Source organism: Xiphophorus maculatus, chromosome 14, assembly GCF_002775205.1.
Source record: "Xiphophorus maculatus strain JP 163 A chromosome 14, X_maculatus-5.0-male, whole genome shotgun sequence".
NCBI lineage: Eukaryota > Metazoa > Chordata > Actinopteri > Cyprinodontiformes > Poeciliidae > Xiphophorus > Xiphophorus maculatus.
In genome coordinates, this window is record NC_036456.1 from 27,057,724 (window position 1) to 27,072,161 (window position 14,438).

A 14,438-nucleotide genomic window follows, 5' to 3' on the forward strand; every position below is an offset into this window, starting at 1 on the left:
CAAAATAAAAAAAGATAGTTCAAAAAATAAACTGTTTCTTCTAAATAATGTAATCACACACTGGGTTAGGATAACTATCCAAAAATTGTCTTAAAGCAACCAGAGTTTGTAGCTAGCCATAACCCTAAAGCACAATATTAGACCTTTCTCATTTAAGTAAAACTGTTAATTAAATCCTAAAATAAAGCAACAAATTGTAAAGAACCAAAACAACCCTTACATTATCGGTCTCTGCTCGGTTGAAGTAAACTTTGCTGCGGTTTGAATGTGGATAACAAGCGGACCGGAGAACGCTCCAAAAGCAGGAAGTGGACTACAGCGCAGGGCATTCTGGGTAAATGCAACCAAAACAAACGTTCGAGTTTAAAATTAGTGGGAGAAATGGCTCATAGTCTTTTATTAATCATAAAGGATAAATCCAAAAACAATTAAAATGTGACACCACTCCATTACTGTTTATATTTCAGGAAGAAGGTCACCGTGTGGCGAATCATGGACAAGTTAGTAGAAGAAACACTGCCACCTGCAGGTGGGAGTTAGCATCACTGAAACCCGATGTTTTAAATTTATTTTTTTACTATATATATATATATATATATATAAATAGATTTTGTTTTTTGAAAATTTGCCGTAAATTCTCGATCCATTAGCACATAAATATAACGGCGTATTAAAGACATTGTAGATATAAAACAAACAAAAAAAGGTTGTAGTAAATTTCCACCAAAGAATATAGAAATTTCTGTTTGAAAAGTCATAAATTTTCTACAAAAGACAAGGACATTTCTCAATTTCTCCAGAAGTAAATTTTTTTTATAGGAAACCCTTCACAAATTTTGAGACTAATCTCAGAAATCTTTTAGCTTGAAAAGTAAAAAATTTTTCAACTTTACAAAAATGTCCAAAAAGCATAATTTTCCAATTTTTCAAACTTTGACATTTTCTGATTTTTTGTTTAAGAAAATTTCTGAAGTTAATATCAATTTTTTTTGTTTTTTGACAAAAATGTACATTTCCTTTTTTATTTTTCCATTTACAATGTCCCTAAAATGCAGTAATGGATAAAAATTTAGGAATTTGTTGATTTAATTTAAATTTCCGCCATCATAGAATCACGAAAAACTGGAGGGTGGAAGTACTACTTACTGCATAGTACCACAATAAACAGTGGTAATACATCACCAGTGGGTTTTATTGCAGAATGATAACCCCATTAACGTCCCCATTAAAAAAATTCTTCAGAGACAAGTGTTACAATCATACAAATATATTAGTTTGTTTTATTCAATTATATCCAATAATACATCTCCGTTGACTTTTGTGTAAGTTATTATAGAAATAAATACAGATCATATTGCAAATGCAGAGAGTTTGGGATAGTGAGAAGAAGATTAGGTGGTTAAAGGGGCTCAAAGAGTAAATACTGGGTAACTCCTGTCCAGTAAATGATCAGCGCATGCATGCTCACAGTCCCTCCACTTGGATGCAGTCTGAGCTCCAAGGCTCTCAATGATCCCCTTTTAGCTCCTTTTTCCCCAATGATCCGTAGGTCTGGATGGCAGAGATTAGCGCCGTTTTTCCACCCAGCTGGAAACAGGAAGAGTCGCCCCGTTTCCCCCGGCACGCTTGCATGGATACACATATATAGAAGGAATATATTTAGATATATGTACTTTTTTGCCCCAGTAGAATATAAAAATAGTCTCATTGTGGCTTTGATAACTGGAAGCACTCTTTTTGCATTTGGAAGACGGGAATTGAAACAAAACGTTTGCAATGATTTCTTTACGGTTTCTCTGGAAGACTCACACAACAGTTAAAAGAAAATAATAACATGAAGAAGGTGTTTGTAGACTGATGACGGTTGGTGAGTATGAAACGTTTCCTCTATAAGTTAAAGTTTCATACTCACATATGCCACAATGTGGAGGCAAAACACACGGTGAAAAGAAAGTACACCCTCTTTTAATGTTAGAGAATCAGGAAAACTATTTGATCTTTACCTGGTTTTAAAATTAATGCATACTTAACATCAAGACTACATAAAAAACTCTCAACAGGATCCACACTGGCTATATTTAATAAACAAAGAAGAAGTCCATAGGAAACGTTTTATGTCCATATCGGCATTGGTTTCAAACTGTTGGGAACCAACATGGGTTGGTTTGGTTCTAAAGGGACCGACCCTTTAAACCATATTGGGTGGTTTTGGAACCAACATGGGTTGGTTTGGTTTGGTTCTAAGCCCTTGGAACCAAGAGTTTTTCAAAGGGTTTGGATCGTTGGACATAGTGCAGTGTGAAATCAAACCGCACAAGCTAATCAACTGAACCAAGTCTATCAGGTGTGAAAAAAAATCTCGTTTGCTGCGTTTCCTCTTTCCATATAATTGCGCAATTTGGCATTTCAAATATAAATTTGCTTAATGAAAATATGCCAGTTTCAATAAACTCTTTACTGTATTTTATTTGGCCATATTGTTTTCTGTTTTCATGTCATGTGTTCAATAACTGGATGTTTCTACTGGTGAAAACAGTCATGACAGGAAGTAGTTAAAGGATAATGGCGTGTTTTTTCAGTGTCAGATGGTGTGAACAAACTTATTCACGTGTGATTTTACTTGTGTTTATTTAATGGAAATACCAAAATTGCGAGATTGTGTTTTTCGTCATTAGTGGAATATTGATATTTGTAATGGAAACGCAACTTGAGTAATTTCCATTTTTAAAGTAACAATTTGGCCCAAAGTTGGTCATAAACAGGACTAATGTCCCAGAATCAAGAAACCTGCAACATAATGACTGAAAAAGAAAATAATCAAGGTGCCACAATGGTCCAGTCAATCTCCACACCTTGAGATATTACAATGTACTGAAGCAGCCAAGACACAGAAAACGCCTTCTAACGGTTCTTTTAGTCCATTTCGGCTGGGTTCTGGTTTGATAAATAAAGTCAGACAGGATCCTGTTGTTTCTTCTTGTGCACTTGAGGTTAAATTCACACAATTTTAAAAGTCAGTAGAACCAGATCAGCATGACGTTAGACACCAAATGAACCAAAAGAAAATCACACATATCTAGACCAAACATGGAATTACAATGTCGACACAGTTCACAGTAATTCCACCAATAAATACCAACATCACAATCCATATTGCCTTAAAATACAGTCAAAACAGCCAGGGACAGGTAAGGAGGGAGTTCAAAGTTTCAAATAAAAAAAAGTGTGTAAGCTGCTAGGAGGTGGAGTCCCTCCCCGGCCGTCGTCCTGGTGGATGAGAGCGATGCACATGTGCCTTAAAAATGTATTCACGTGAAGTTAATGTGTTGCTACACAGGATGTGACAGTAGGCACTCTGGATTCCAGTGTAAAAGCACTTTAATGAAGCAGCTAAACCAAAAGTCGGTCTGAGTCAGAGCCTCTCTCTTCCTCCCTCTCTCCTTTTCTTTTTTTTTTGTGTTTTCTGCTGCATTGCAGATGTGGCGAAGGGACTCCACCTCAAACTAATGCACGCACACTTAAACAGCTGCCACACCAAAAGGGACAAAACGTTAGGGAAAAAATAAAAGCTGCAATAAATACACACACTTTTTTCCTCCAGATGATGTGGCTGCACCTTGTTAATGAACTTTATTGCTTTCCGCCCAAGGACCCGCGCGTATTGATTTCAATTTCTCACATGTATACAAAAATTTCACACCAGGCGCCTCGAACACTCGCTCTGCCTCCAGGTTAAAGGGAAGGTGGGTTTTATTGGAAGCTTCGCCTCTCCGAGTCCTTCGAAAACAGAAAAGCCGTGCGTGACCCTCCCTCTCTGCAGCTGTAATTCGCTCTGTAAGCAGAGGGAGGCCCTGACTCGAGAGAAACGGGAGTGAAGGGAGTCCCCGGGGAGAGAGGTGTGTGTTAAGAGAGCGGCTGAATCAGATATACATCATTTAACTCGCTTTCGATATCCGCTCACATCCACTCCTTTCATTCGGACAAACGGCGACGCCAAACTCTTACGAGGGGAAGATGTTTAACATTTTGGGAGTCTGAAACCCGGAGACGCTAAAGGCGGTAAATTCAGCCGTCGGTTCACCAATCAAACCTCCGAAAGATGGGAAACTTTACATGGTGTGACTGGCCTGAAGGTTTGGGGAGGCAAAATGCACGCTCATGCAATCATGCACTCCACTCGCAATAAATGATCCAGAAATGTGTCATGATGTGATAATCAAAATAAATTAATAACCCTCCAATCACGGAGTCTCATATTTAAAAATATGTATTTACTGCTGAAATGCATGAGATTCATTCATGCTGGAAGAGAGAAACTACCAGTAGATAACAGGAAGGCCAAAGGCATTACAGCTAGGGGGCGCCATTTGATCTACAATTTTGAAGAGTCAGTTAATGGAAACAGCTAAATCTGAAAAACAAAAAAACCTTCTTTAATTTTGTAGAGAAGTTTTTACTTTCACTTTAGATGGTTTTTGGCTTTTCCAAAAAGATGGAAACATATTTGCTGAATAATTTGTGATGTACAGAACGTTCCCACCCACTGGAGGGCCTCTCTGCCTTACCAGAGGAACAAAACTCAGAAAAATGTCCAAACCTCCAGCTCAGGGAGAAGAACTCCCTGTTTTTCTAAGGTCCATGCTAGTTTTCATCCTCTGCTTCCTGTTTATTACAGCCATGCGTAGCGTCACGCTTTGTGAAGCCCGGTTGATCTGCTTCAAACCAGAACACGGAAACACAGTTAGTTCGAATTTTCTTCTTCTATTTTCTTTTTACATCGTTTTAAAAGTTCACTGAAAAGGTACTTGTGCCAGATTTGGAAATGTTGGTAGCCTTTGGAGATTTTAGAGTCAAGGTAAGAATCTACATTATGCTAAATGCTAATATATGATGCTAACAGGAGTTTAAAATGTCAACTCTACAATCATTTTGTCTTAAAATAAAATATGCTGAATGTTGTTATATTTTTCTATAATATAGCTTTTAAATATAAACCAGAACAGTGCAGAGTTAACATGGAGAGGCCAGTGATTTAAAATTTGGCCTTCTGACATGATTCTTAGTTGTTGTTAACAGCTAAGAGTTAAGATTAGACTCAAAATATAACAACTACCTGTAGTTAAGCTAACAGGTAAATAAAGTCCAGCTCCAAGCTAACAGAGCGAGGTGAATGGCTACGCAGAATCAGGCTAACGGCTAACCAGAATTAAGCTAATGGCTACTTAAACTGACATCAAGCTCACAGCTACTCAGAATAAACAGTGATTCAATGTGAAACTGTAAAGTTAAGTTTTAACTGTGTAAGAATCAAGCTGTTACTGGCGCTAACAGCTAATAAGTATTTACTTAATAAGAGTATTATTAAGTAAATACTTATTTACTTACTAAGAGTCAAGCTAAATGAAGTGATCATAGCTAACAGCTATGAGTTAAGCTAATGGTGAATCATTCTTAAACAAAACTAATCTGGAAGTTCAGGGAACAAAAAACATCTATTTTTAATTTCTATTAGTAATATCAATTATTCTTTGCTATGCTAACATGTCACATGGGTTTTATTAATGTCTTTACAGGTAAAAATATATAGTTATCTGAAATCTGTGGATTACCCCCGCATACAATAAAATATCTGATAAATCCTGTAAATTTAATTTTATATGAGACTTTTGTTTAAAAGAAAATAAATCTCTTAAACAAAAGTTTTAGCCTTTAGCAGGTTTTCTCAAACTTGAATCAATCTTTGATTTCCAAACTTCACAATAAGATTACTGTCATTTTGACAAACTTTTTCCATGTATCTACCAAACATTATCCAGACCCAGTTTACACTAACCTGATAAACTGGAGGAAGCCCCATTTAATTAAACATTTAAGTAATTACTTAGCAAAGCATTGAATACAGAGATCCATAGAGGCCGTGTGTTAAACACAACCAAACCAAAGCTGGTGGTTAATTAAAGGAGCTTTTAAATGTAGCTTGAATAAAAAAAGGAAATCAACAGATGCTGAATTATGAAACCCTTTTCTCTCTTCTTTGCTTCCTCATTTTGTCTCCTAGTATATTTTCCTCTTTTACTTTTTATTCATCACCTAACTGTTTTCGATTTCCTCTGGAAAGCTTTATCTCCCAGGTAGCAGATTACTTTGCTCAGCACTTTGCCCGATTTGGTTATCACTTATTATTATTTACAACTACAGGTTCAAGGGAGCAAAAGATTATGCATGGAAGGAGAAACGTGCAAAAAAGAGCGACCGTCCAGTGCAGTAATTCCCTCTTCAATCTCTTTTTGTTCTGCTTATCAACACTAATTACCCTTTCTAAAATGTCCTTTTGCCTCCTTTAAACAATCCATTTTTCTTCACCCACATCTTCTACGTTGCGTTGCTTTACTTCCACTCATTTCCTATAATACATTACTTTTATGCTATAAACAATTACTCTTTTGATCAAATTGTACCAAGAAAGTTTAATGTAGAAAAAATTATTTAATTATGTCTCCAGTTCCCATCATCCCATTTGATGACATCTATTTATTTTGTTGTAAAATAATAAACAGTTTAGATTTAAGTTTTAAGTTTCGTTAATAATGTTTAAATGCCGGTAAACATGGAGGTCATGCAGAGTAAAGTTTGTGGGAACGTTGACCCGTTTCAACACATATGGAAGTCCGCATAGGTGAAATATCACCTTGAACATTATTACCACACTGTAAAACTAGACGGCTAAAAAAATGACTTCTTTATCTGTGTTGATGACAATAAAAACGTAATAAGACCATAAAAAAGAAAGTCACTGCCGTCCCTTGCGGTTCATGCACATGATCCAGCCCTTAAATTTATCTACATGAACCCAAGTTAGGAAAATAATTGAGTTACCTTGAATGTGGAGGCAGAAAGGAACTTTTGTTCTTAACTTTGGATAAATAATAAAATATTAGAGAGAACTTGCCCAATTAGAGTGACAATGGGTTTCAAAGTTGGAAAATATTTCTTCCAACAGGCTCTGTTCTGGACAATTATTAGAATGATTGTAATTAGTCGCTAGCGCCACTTTAAGTGGCTACTAGACAACTTCTAAACTCTGAGCGGCTGTTAGCTACACTCTACGTAGATGTTAGCGTAACTCTGGTTAGCTGTTAGCTCAATTGTGTAGCTTTCACCTTGATTTGAGCAGCTAGTTTGAGTCTGAGAGTAAATGCTAGCTTGAATCTAATGGCTCGTTTCCCCTGGAGGTCGTTTACAAACCGAACTGCACCATGTTGTAAATGTAGCATTAACTTTGAGTAAATGCAAATTTGACTTTAGGTAGCTGTTAGCTCAATTATGAGTAGCTGTTAGTTTGACTCTCAGCCGTTATCTTGACTGTGAATAGCTATTGACTCAACTATGAGTAGCTGTTAGCTCAGCGTTAGAAAATAGTAGGTTTGGTTATGAATAGCTGTTCACTTGACTAGGAGCTGCTAGTTAGACTCTGAATAAATGGTAGCTAAACTTGGAGTGACTGCTAACTCCGAGTAGTTATTAACTTGGCCCTGGAAAATTGTTGGTTTGACTCTGGATAGCTGTTATCTTGACAAGTAGCTATTAGCTTTACTATGAGTGACTGCTAGCTCAACTCTGAAAAATCGTTAGCTTGGTTCTGAGAAATTTGGTTCTGGATAGCTGTTAGCTCAACTCTGACCTATTAGCTTGACTCTGAGTAGCTATAAATTCAGGTAGCTGTTAGCTCAGCTTTGAGTAGCAATAAGCTTTCTTATTTGGTAATTGTGAGGTTATGTCTCTATGCAGCTGGGCTAACTCCAAACAGCGGTTAGGTCAAAAAGTTGCTAGCTCAACTGCCTAGCTATTAGCTTGACTTAGGGTGTCCATTAGCTTATATTTAAATAATTATTAGCTTGAGTTTTGGGAACCGTTGCTTAAATGAGTTTCTTTGACTCCCCATTGCTAATTTTCACCTTGATTTTTGTCTGTTGTCTGCTGCTAATAGACGCTAAAACAATAACAACTCACTTCTCTAATCAAATTATTTACGCTTGATGTTTTTGTCTTAAACTTAAACTATTTAATAAAAAGAAACAGTCTGCATAGCTGCATGAATTGCCATTTTTCTCATCACCAACATAATCAAACATCAGCATCCCGTTCTCATGGACGCTAACTGACCGATGTGGGGCTTAAATATCCATAAAACTAATGTGGACAAGTTGAACCGACTCCAACATGGTCAGTGACGTGAGCATGGTCAACAAAATGCTTGACCTTTTGACAGCGTGTTTGATAATCTGCAAATGCAGCTCAACACGCGTTTGTAGCACAGTTTAGATTTGTAAAAAAATAAAAAATCAGCATATTTAGTTTGGCAGCAATGACATGCAGATGCTATGTTGCCCTGGAGGGTTTGTGCAAAAGAAAAGCCATTGCAATGCAATCACAACGGCTCCATTACGACTCATTATGTCTTCCATCACCTCACACCTGCTGCCACTGAGTGAATGCATGTCATCGTAATGGTCATGAGATCATTTTCATCTGTAAGTACAACAGAATACATATGAGAGTGTGTGTGTGGGTGTGTGTGTGTGGTTACGGAGTGTGTCGAGGGAGTGATTGGCTGCTTGTTTAAGGGTCGAAAGATTCTGATCAGCCTCTGACTCCATTAGCAGAGCCAGAGGGACGGGAGGGAGTTTTATTGTGCCGCAGAGTGGAAAATTGAGTCCATGTCACAAACTAATCAAATTGTGCCAAAGGTGAGTGAAAAAGAACAGAAAACACTGCGATACATACATACACACACACGCCCCCTCACAGACATTCACACACACTCGCCTGACGAGACTTCAGGCCATCTTTGAAAGTTGCTGACGCAAACAGAAGATGTGGACGCAGCAGATGGCCGCAGAACTGAAACAGTGTGACAGCCTCACATTAACATGGCTTTGTGTCAAGCTAACATTAGCAGAAAACCCTGCAGGGAGATAAAAACCCATTTGTGAAGAATGTGCTGCGGGGGGACAGATTTTCTCGTTGCACCCGTCGCGGTGGAACCAGGAAGACCTTGCTGGGATATTTGGTTGACCGGAGGGTTTCTCGCTGGCGTGACGGCTGGAGGGCGTCCTTCCAGCTGGTGAGACAGGCTGTGGTGACATGCTTTAAAACACTAGGCCACTGTTCAGCTCTACACTGAGTTATTGCTATTACACCCCAGGTTCAGCTGACCGTAGAGGGCAAGAAGGTGGAGGGCTGGTGTGGTAGAAGACAAAAGGGGTCTTCCCCTTTCCCATCATCCCCCTGCATGGACCTTTGGACACCCGGACGTTTCAGGTCCACATCCCGAGTCAAGGTTTGCTGTCCGCTGGTGAGCGCCGCCCGGCGTCGTCCAGCCTGTCCTCCGTGCCGCGTCTCTCGGTGCTAGGAGGAGGAGGTTTTGGTTTTGGACTGAGCTTCTTTCTTGCCGTTGTTAAGCACAGGCGAGTCACTGGAGGTCTTCGGCGTTTTTCTGGGCGGACTCTGTTCGGCGACGTCGTGTAAGGACGGCTCCCTGTACATCGCCACTGAGTAGGGAAAACATACAGACAGGAAGCTCATCAAAACTGAAAAGGTTCGAACAAAACCTTGTTAGACCTCTTTATTTGTTGATTAAACTGCACAGTTTGGCTCCATTTAGACCAGTCAGAATCGTTTTCAGTGTTTTCCAAGCCATCAACAACATTCTGGCAGAGATCTGGTGAACTGGTTGGTTTCCTGGAAAAGATCTGCAATACATTCAAACTTGTTTTGCTGATAAACTGTCTACACAGGTTATTTAGGGTTCTGTCATTCTGTGTAATTTTGACATTTTATGTAATGTTATTTAGTTGCACAACATTTTGGGTCAAACGGTGCCCAAGCAGTTGAATTCTCCCGTTTGTTTAAAATCTTTATGTCACCAGTTGATTTTTTTAAATAAAACAGTTGCCAGATGGGTCTGAAAAGTTAATAAATACAACGACAAAGTTCATAAGCTAGCGAGCGTATATTCCCTCGTCCTGACTACAGCTCCTTTCATCACCACATTTGGCCACGCCCCTCCGTTTCTCTTGGCCACGCCCACTTAGGTGAACATTTCCAAAGCCAGGCGTTTCTCAACAGGTTCACCTGATTGGACAACCAAAAAACAAAGAGTGCCTCAAATTCTCACACCTGATTGGACGAAATTAAAGTTTGTTATTTGACTTTTTCTCATTGTAATTATCTCCAGCTTACATTTCTGCCACCAAACCTGCATGAATTACTTTAGTTTCATGAGTTTGCTGTTGTAACCCACAGTATTAGAAGACTTGGGAGGTTAGTTACACTTTGAATACGTTGATATAATAACAGCAGGCAGAATGTTAGCTGGCTTCATTCACTCTGTTCTAATAACTAACAGTTGTGATTTTTCATAAATATTTATAAGTATTGAGAACTAAAAGTTGGTTCCTGGCCATTACATTAGAAACAATATCCGTTTTCATTACTAAAATAATGTAAAACTTACATAAGCAGCTAAAAACAAATAAAAAAGATGTAAAAAAAAACAACATACAAACAAAAAACCCCTAAATAACTGCGTTTGTCCTTCGTACCTTCGATGAGTTTGGGCAGGAAGTGAGCAGCACCCTTAGTCTTCTTGACACGGTTTCCCTTCATGACCTGACCGTCCCGGTTGATGCCGATGTACCAGGCTCGCCCCGACTGGGTCTGCCGGTACAGGATGGACGAGTATGTGACGTAGTAGTTCTCGAAGACGCACTCCTTAAACTTGCACTCCGGCGTGAAGTGTTCCTGTAAGACACACAAACCAGAACGTATAGGCAGAGGTCGGTAGTAACCAGTTACATTTACCTGAGTAACTTTTTGGAAAAAATTACCTTTACTGCATAATTTACTATGAAGTATCACTTTTCTTACTAGAGTAAAGTTTCTGGATACTTTGCCCACTGTGAGTGACTTCACTAAATGAAGAACAAACATTTTATAATCAAAAATGCACAAACTACAGAAACACTCGTACAGTTTATGTTAAAGTGGGAATTACTATTTGAATACAAGCTTCGGTGTCCTGATGTTAGTTTCATTAGAGACACTTTATGGTCAAAAAGATACAAAAAACTCTCTATATAAGTATAGTGTCACTAGAAGGACTTTATCCTGTTCTAACATACATTATATATTTATAAAAGTTTCTTCTGCCTTAATTTGTTATTTTGTAATTATGTCTACACATGAATCTAAGCATGTATGTTTAATACGTCCCCTGACCAGTAGCTCCATGTTGCCACCCCAAACATTATAACTTCATAATTTTCAAATACTTCAATAATTTTTATATTCATAAACATCCCAAAATATTATTACAATTCATCTGATATATAAAATACAATGCAAAATACACTTTTAATTTTTTTTTAAAATATAAAGTCTGGGTCGCCCCAAAAAATTGCAGCCCTGGGCTACCACCCTGTCTAATGCTTGTTCCAGCATAAAGAATTAAACTCCCAGCAGAAAAATAAAACATTTTCACTGGGGGGAAATGAGCTAAACATTTCATTGCGACGGGATAACAGGATCATACGCAGCGCATCGACTAACTAAGCGTGAACAAACTCGATCGCGCATGCGCAGGACCGTTTAGTCACGAAACAAACGGTGAACCTGGTGTTCTGTCAGGCCGTCATACTGTAGCACAATTATCTCTCCCTCTTTCTCTCCGTCTCGTTACGTATTCCATCTTTTATTCCGCCTCTCCTTCTCCAGCGCGTTCCCTCCGTTTCCCCGTCATTTGGTGACCTTGTCGGGGAACAAACCAATTTGCAGGATTGATTTGGAGCCTTGATGTGACGGAAAAACCGCCTGAACAAGGAGTTTGCTTTCTCTCCCTCCCTCCATCTTTCTGATTTCTATCTCTTTTCTGCGTCCCTCTGTCCGTCCGCCGGGCCTCAACACTTACAGCACATAAACAATTACATCGCTCTTTAATTACACATCCATTAGTTTCTCTGTCACTCATTACTTTAACTCCACTACAGCAAATGGAGTGGGAAAGTGTAATCAGATTACTATTACTGTCTGTGGGTGTGCAGAGCGGAAAGCCTGATCAATTTCTTGCACACGATCTGAAGAACTACCTGGATCATTAAGTGATTGATCCGGTTAATTAAACTGAATATCTGTGGTGCGTTTGCTGTGTGGGAAACCAGAGCACTCATCAGATCCTGACCAAACTGCACTCAAAAAATTAAATTTGTTGAATGAAGGGAAAAGGAAAGAAGGAAAAGAGGTGGAACAACCCGTTTAAAGGTCAGTTCTCTATGAACTCCACAAATCGCTGAAAAAAAGGAGCAAATTTCTGCCAAAAATCTCTGAAATTTTGAGATTAAGAAATTTTTTAGAAAAAACAATTCCATTTCTGAGCTACAAAAGTTGAACATTTTTAAATGTAAAACAAATTTCAATTTAAAAAAAAACAAACATTAATTTTCAAAAATTGAAAGTTTTCTTTTACATTTCAAGCTAAGAAACTTTCTTCTTTTTTCTTGAAATTTTTAAAAAATTAATCTAAAAATATCTGAAATCTTTTTTCTTGCAATAATTTGTGACTTTTGGATATCAGAGAAAAATATTGTTTTCTTTTGCTTAGGCAAATAATTTTTTTTTCCTGTGTTGAATGAGAAGAAAAAAATATACTTTATAATTAATTTTAACTTGCCCTTGAAATATAAGCCAAATAAAAATAGAGATAAAATACTAATAAAATAACATATTTTCAACTCTGTTGGTTGAAAGAAATATATATTTATATTTAGAAATGCTTAATAGAAAGACACAGTGGGTCAAATTTTGAGGTCAAATTTGTTTTTATTCAGGAACAAAATGCTCCTCAAGGGGAAAAACATTTTAAAATATTTTAATCTTAAAGATTTTTACTACTTTCCCCTTGAAAGTCGGGAGTAAAAGAAAACTTGGCCGGACCTAAAAAATGGATCCTTAAATAAAAACATTTTAAAAATCTGTACTTCTTAAAGCAAACCCACCTAAAATAAATATTCATATTTATAAATTATTATTAAAAACAAGCTCTTTTAAATAATAATAATAATAATCTAAACCTGATCAAAAATAAACAGCATGGAAAAAGAAAAACAGCAACAAACACAGAAATAAACTAAAATAATTGATTTTATGTATGAATCAATGAAAGTTTCCTAACTCAATGCGTAAAACTATTTTGAAAATTGTCTTTTATTCCAGCAGCTTTGAAAGTTTGACTCATCGTGTCAGCCGCTGTGAAGCTTAATGGGATAACACACTATTAGGTCTCGTTTGCACACATTATTCTCACCGCAGGCTCACAGGAGACAGATGCACATCTGTCTGCACAGACGACTCTGGCAGACAACAGGAAGTGCTTTGAGAGGTCACTTCCTGTTTGTCTCAAAGGACAGGCGGTCCACTGTCCTCTCACATTTACATCCTGACCTCCAAACCAGTTTGATCCTCCATCTTCTGCCTGTCCTTCTTTCTCCTCCTGCTAAACAACCCAGACATTATTATCAATGGTGCAGTTCCTCCGGTGGCCAGCAGGGGGCGCTCAAAACAAGAAGTAAGTCTATTTTTTTTCCTCTAAAAATCTCTATTTGTATCTAAAACAACTCAAGACACAAGACATAATCTAAACTACAGTTGTTTTTAAAGTCCATTTGAACATTTTTAAACATTTTAAACTCAAAGTTTAGTTAAACTTAAGCTAAAATGTCTCATATGACAAAGTGCCACAGACCAGGGCCGGTCCAAGCCTCTTTGGAGCCCAAAGCACATTTTCATTGGGCCCCCCATCAACAAATCAACACCAGATGCTTCATTATTCCTAAATACTCTGTGTGTGTAACATACCTACTATGAAATCCAATGTCTGTTAGCACGATACACAGCTGTTAGCATGATTTAGGCTAGCTTTTAGCTTGACTTCAAACCAAGAGACAACAGACAGATACATCGACAGGCAGAAAAGTATTAAGGGCAACTTAATGTCGTTTGTCTTTCTTTGAGCTCTTGTTTCAACTAACACTACCTGTTGTGTTGCCTTTTTTTAAATAATTAGTTTTAAATACACATCCCCGCTGCAATGTTTTCTCTGAAAATTTGACAGAAATTACTTGGTAAGAAGATTTTGTACAGATACATCAACAGGAAGAAAAGTACTAAGAGCTGCTGTAAAAACCGATATTTGTTTTTGTTCCAACTGAAATTATATCCTTTAGGATTGCCTTATTTAAATAATTAGCTTTACATAATGTCAGCTTTAATTATACTAAAACTGAGAGAGAGAAAGAGAACTGAGGTAAATGGAAAATGTTAAATAATAGCTTAATCAAACACTGGTTAATTAAATTAGGAGGCAAAGTGAGAGACAGTTTAAG

The 14,438-nt window shown here is 37.6% G+C and overlaps 1 protein-coding gene across 2 annotated transcripts in view; it reads right to left on the reverse strand.

Moving 5' to 3' along the window:
* Positions 1-1,260: 1,260 nt before the first annotated feature.
* Positions 1,261-14,438, reverse strand: part of fgf11 (fibroblast growth factor 11) — a 79,863-nt gene continuing 66,685 nt past the window's right edge. For both annotated transcript variants that reach the window (XM_023345540.1, XM_005810403.2), the window contains 2 exons: positions 10,605-10,803; positions 1,261-9,551 (listed from right to left, as the gene is read on the reverse strand). In XM_023345540.1, coding sequence (XP_023201308.1) covers positions 9,409-9,551; positions 10,605-10,803 — 342 coding nt within the window. In that variant the 3' untranslated portion in view covers positions 1,261-9,408. The remainder of the gene's footprint in view (positions 9,552-10,604; positions 10,804-14,438) is intronic.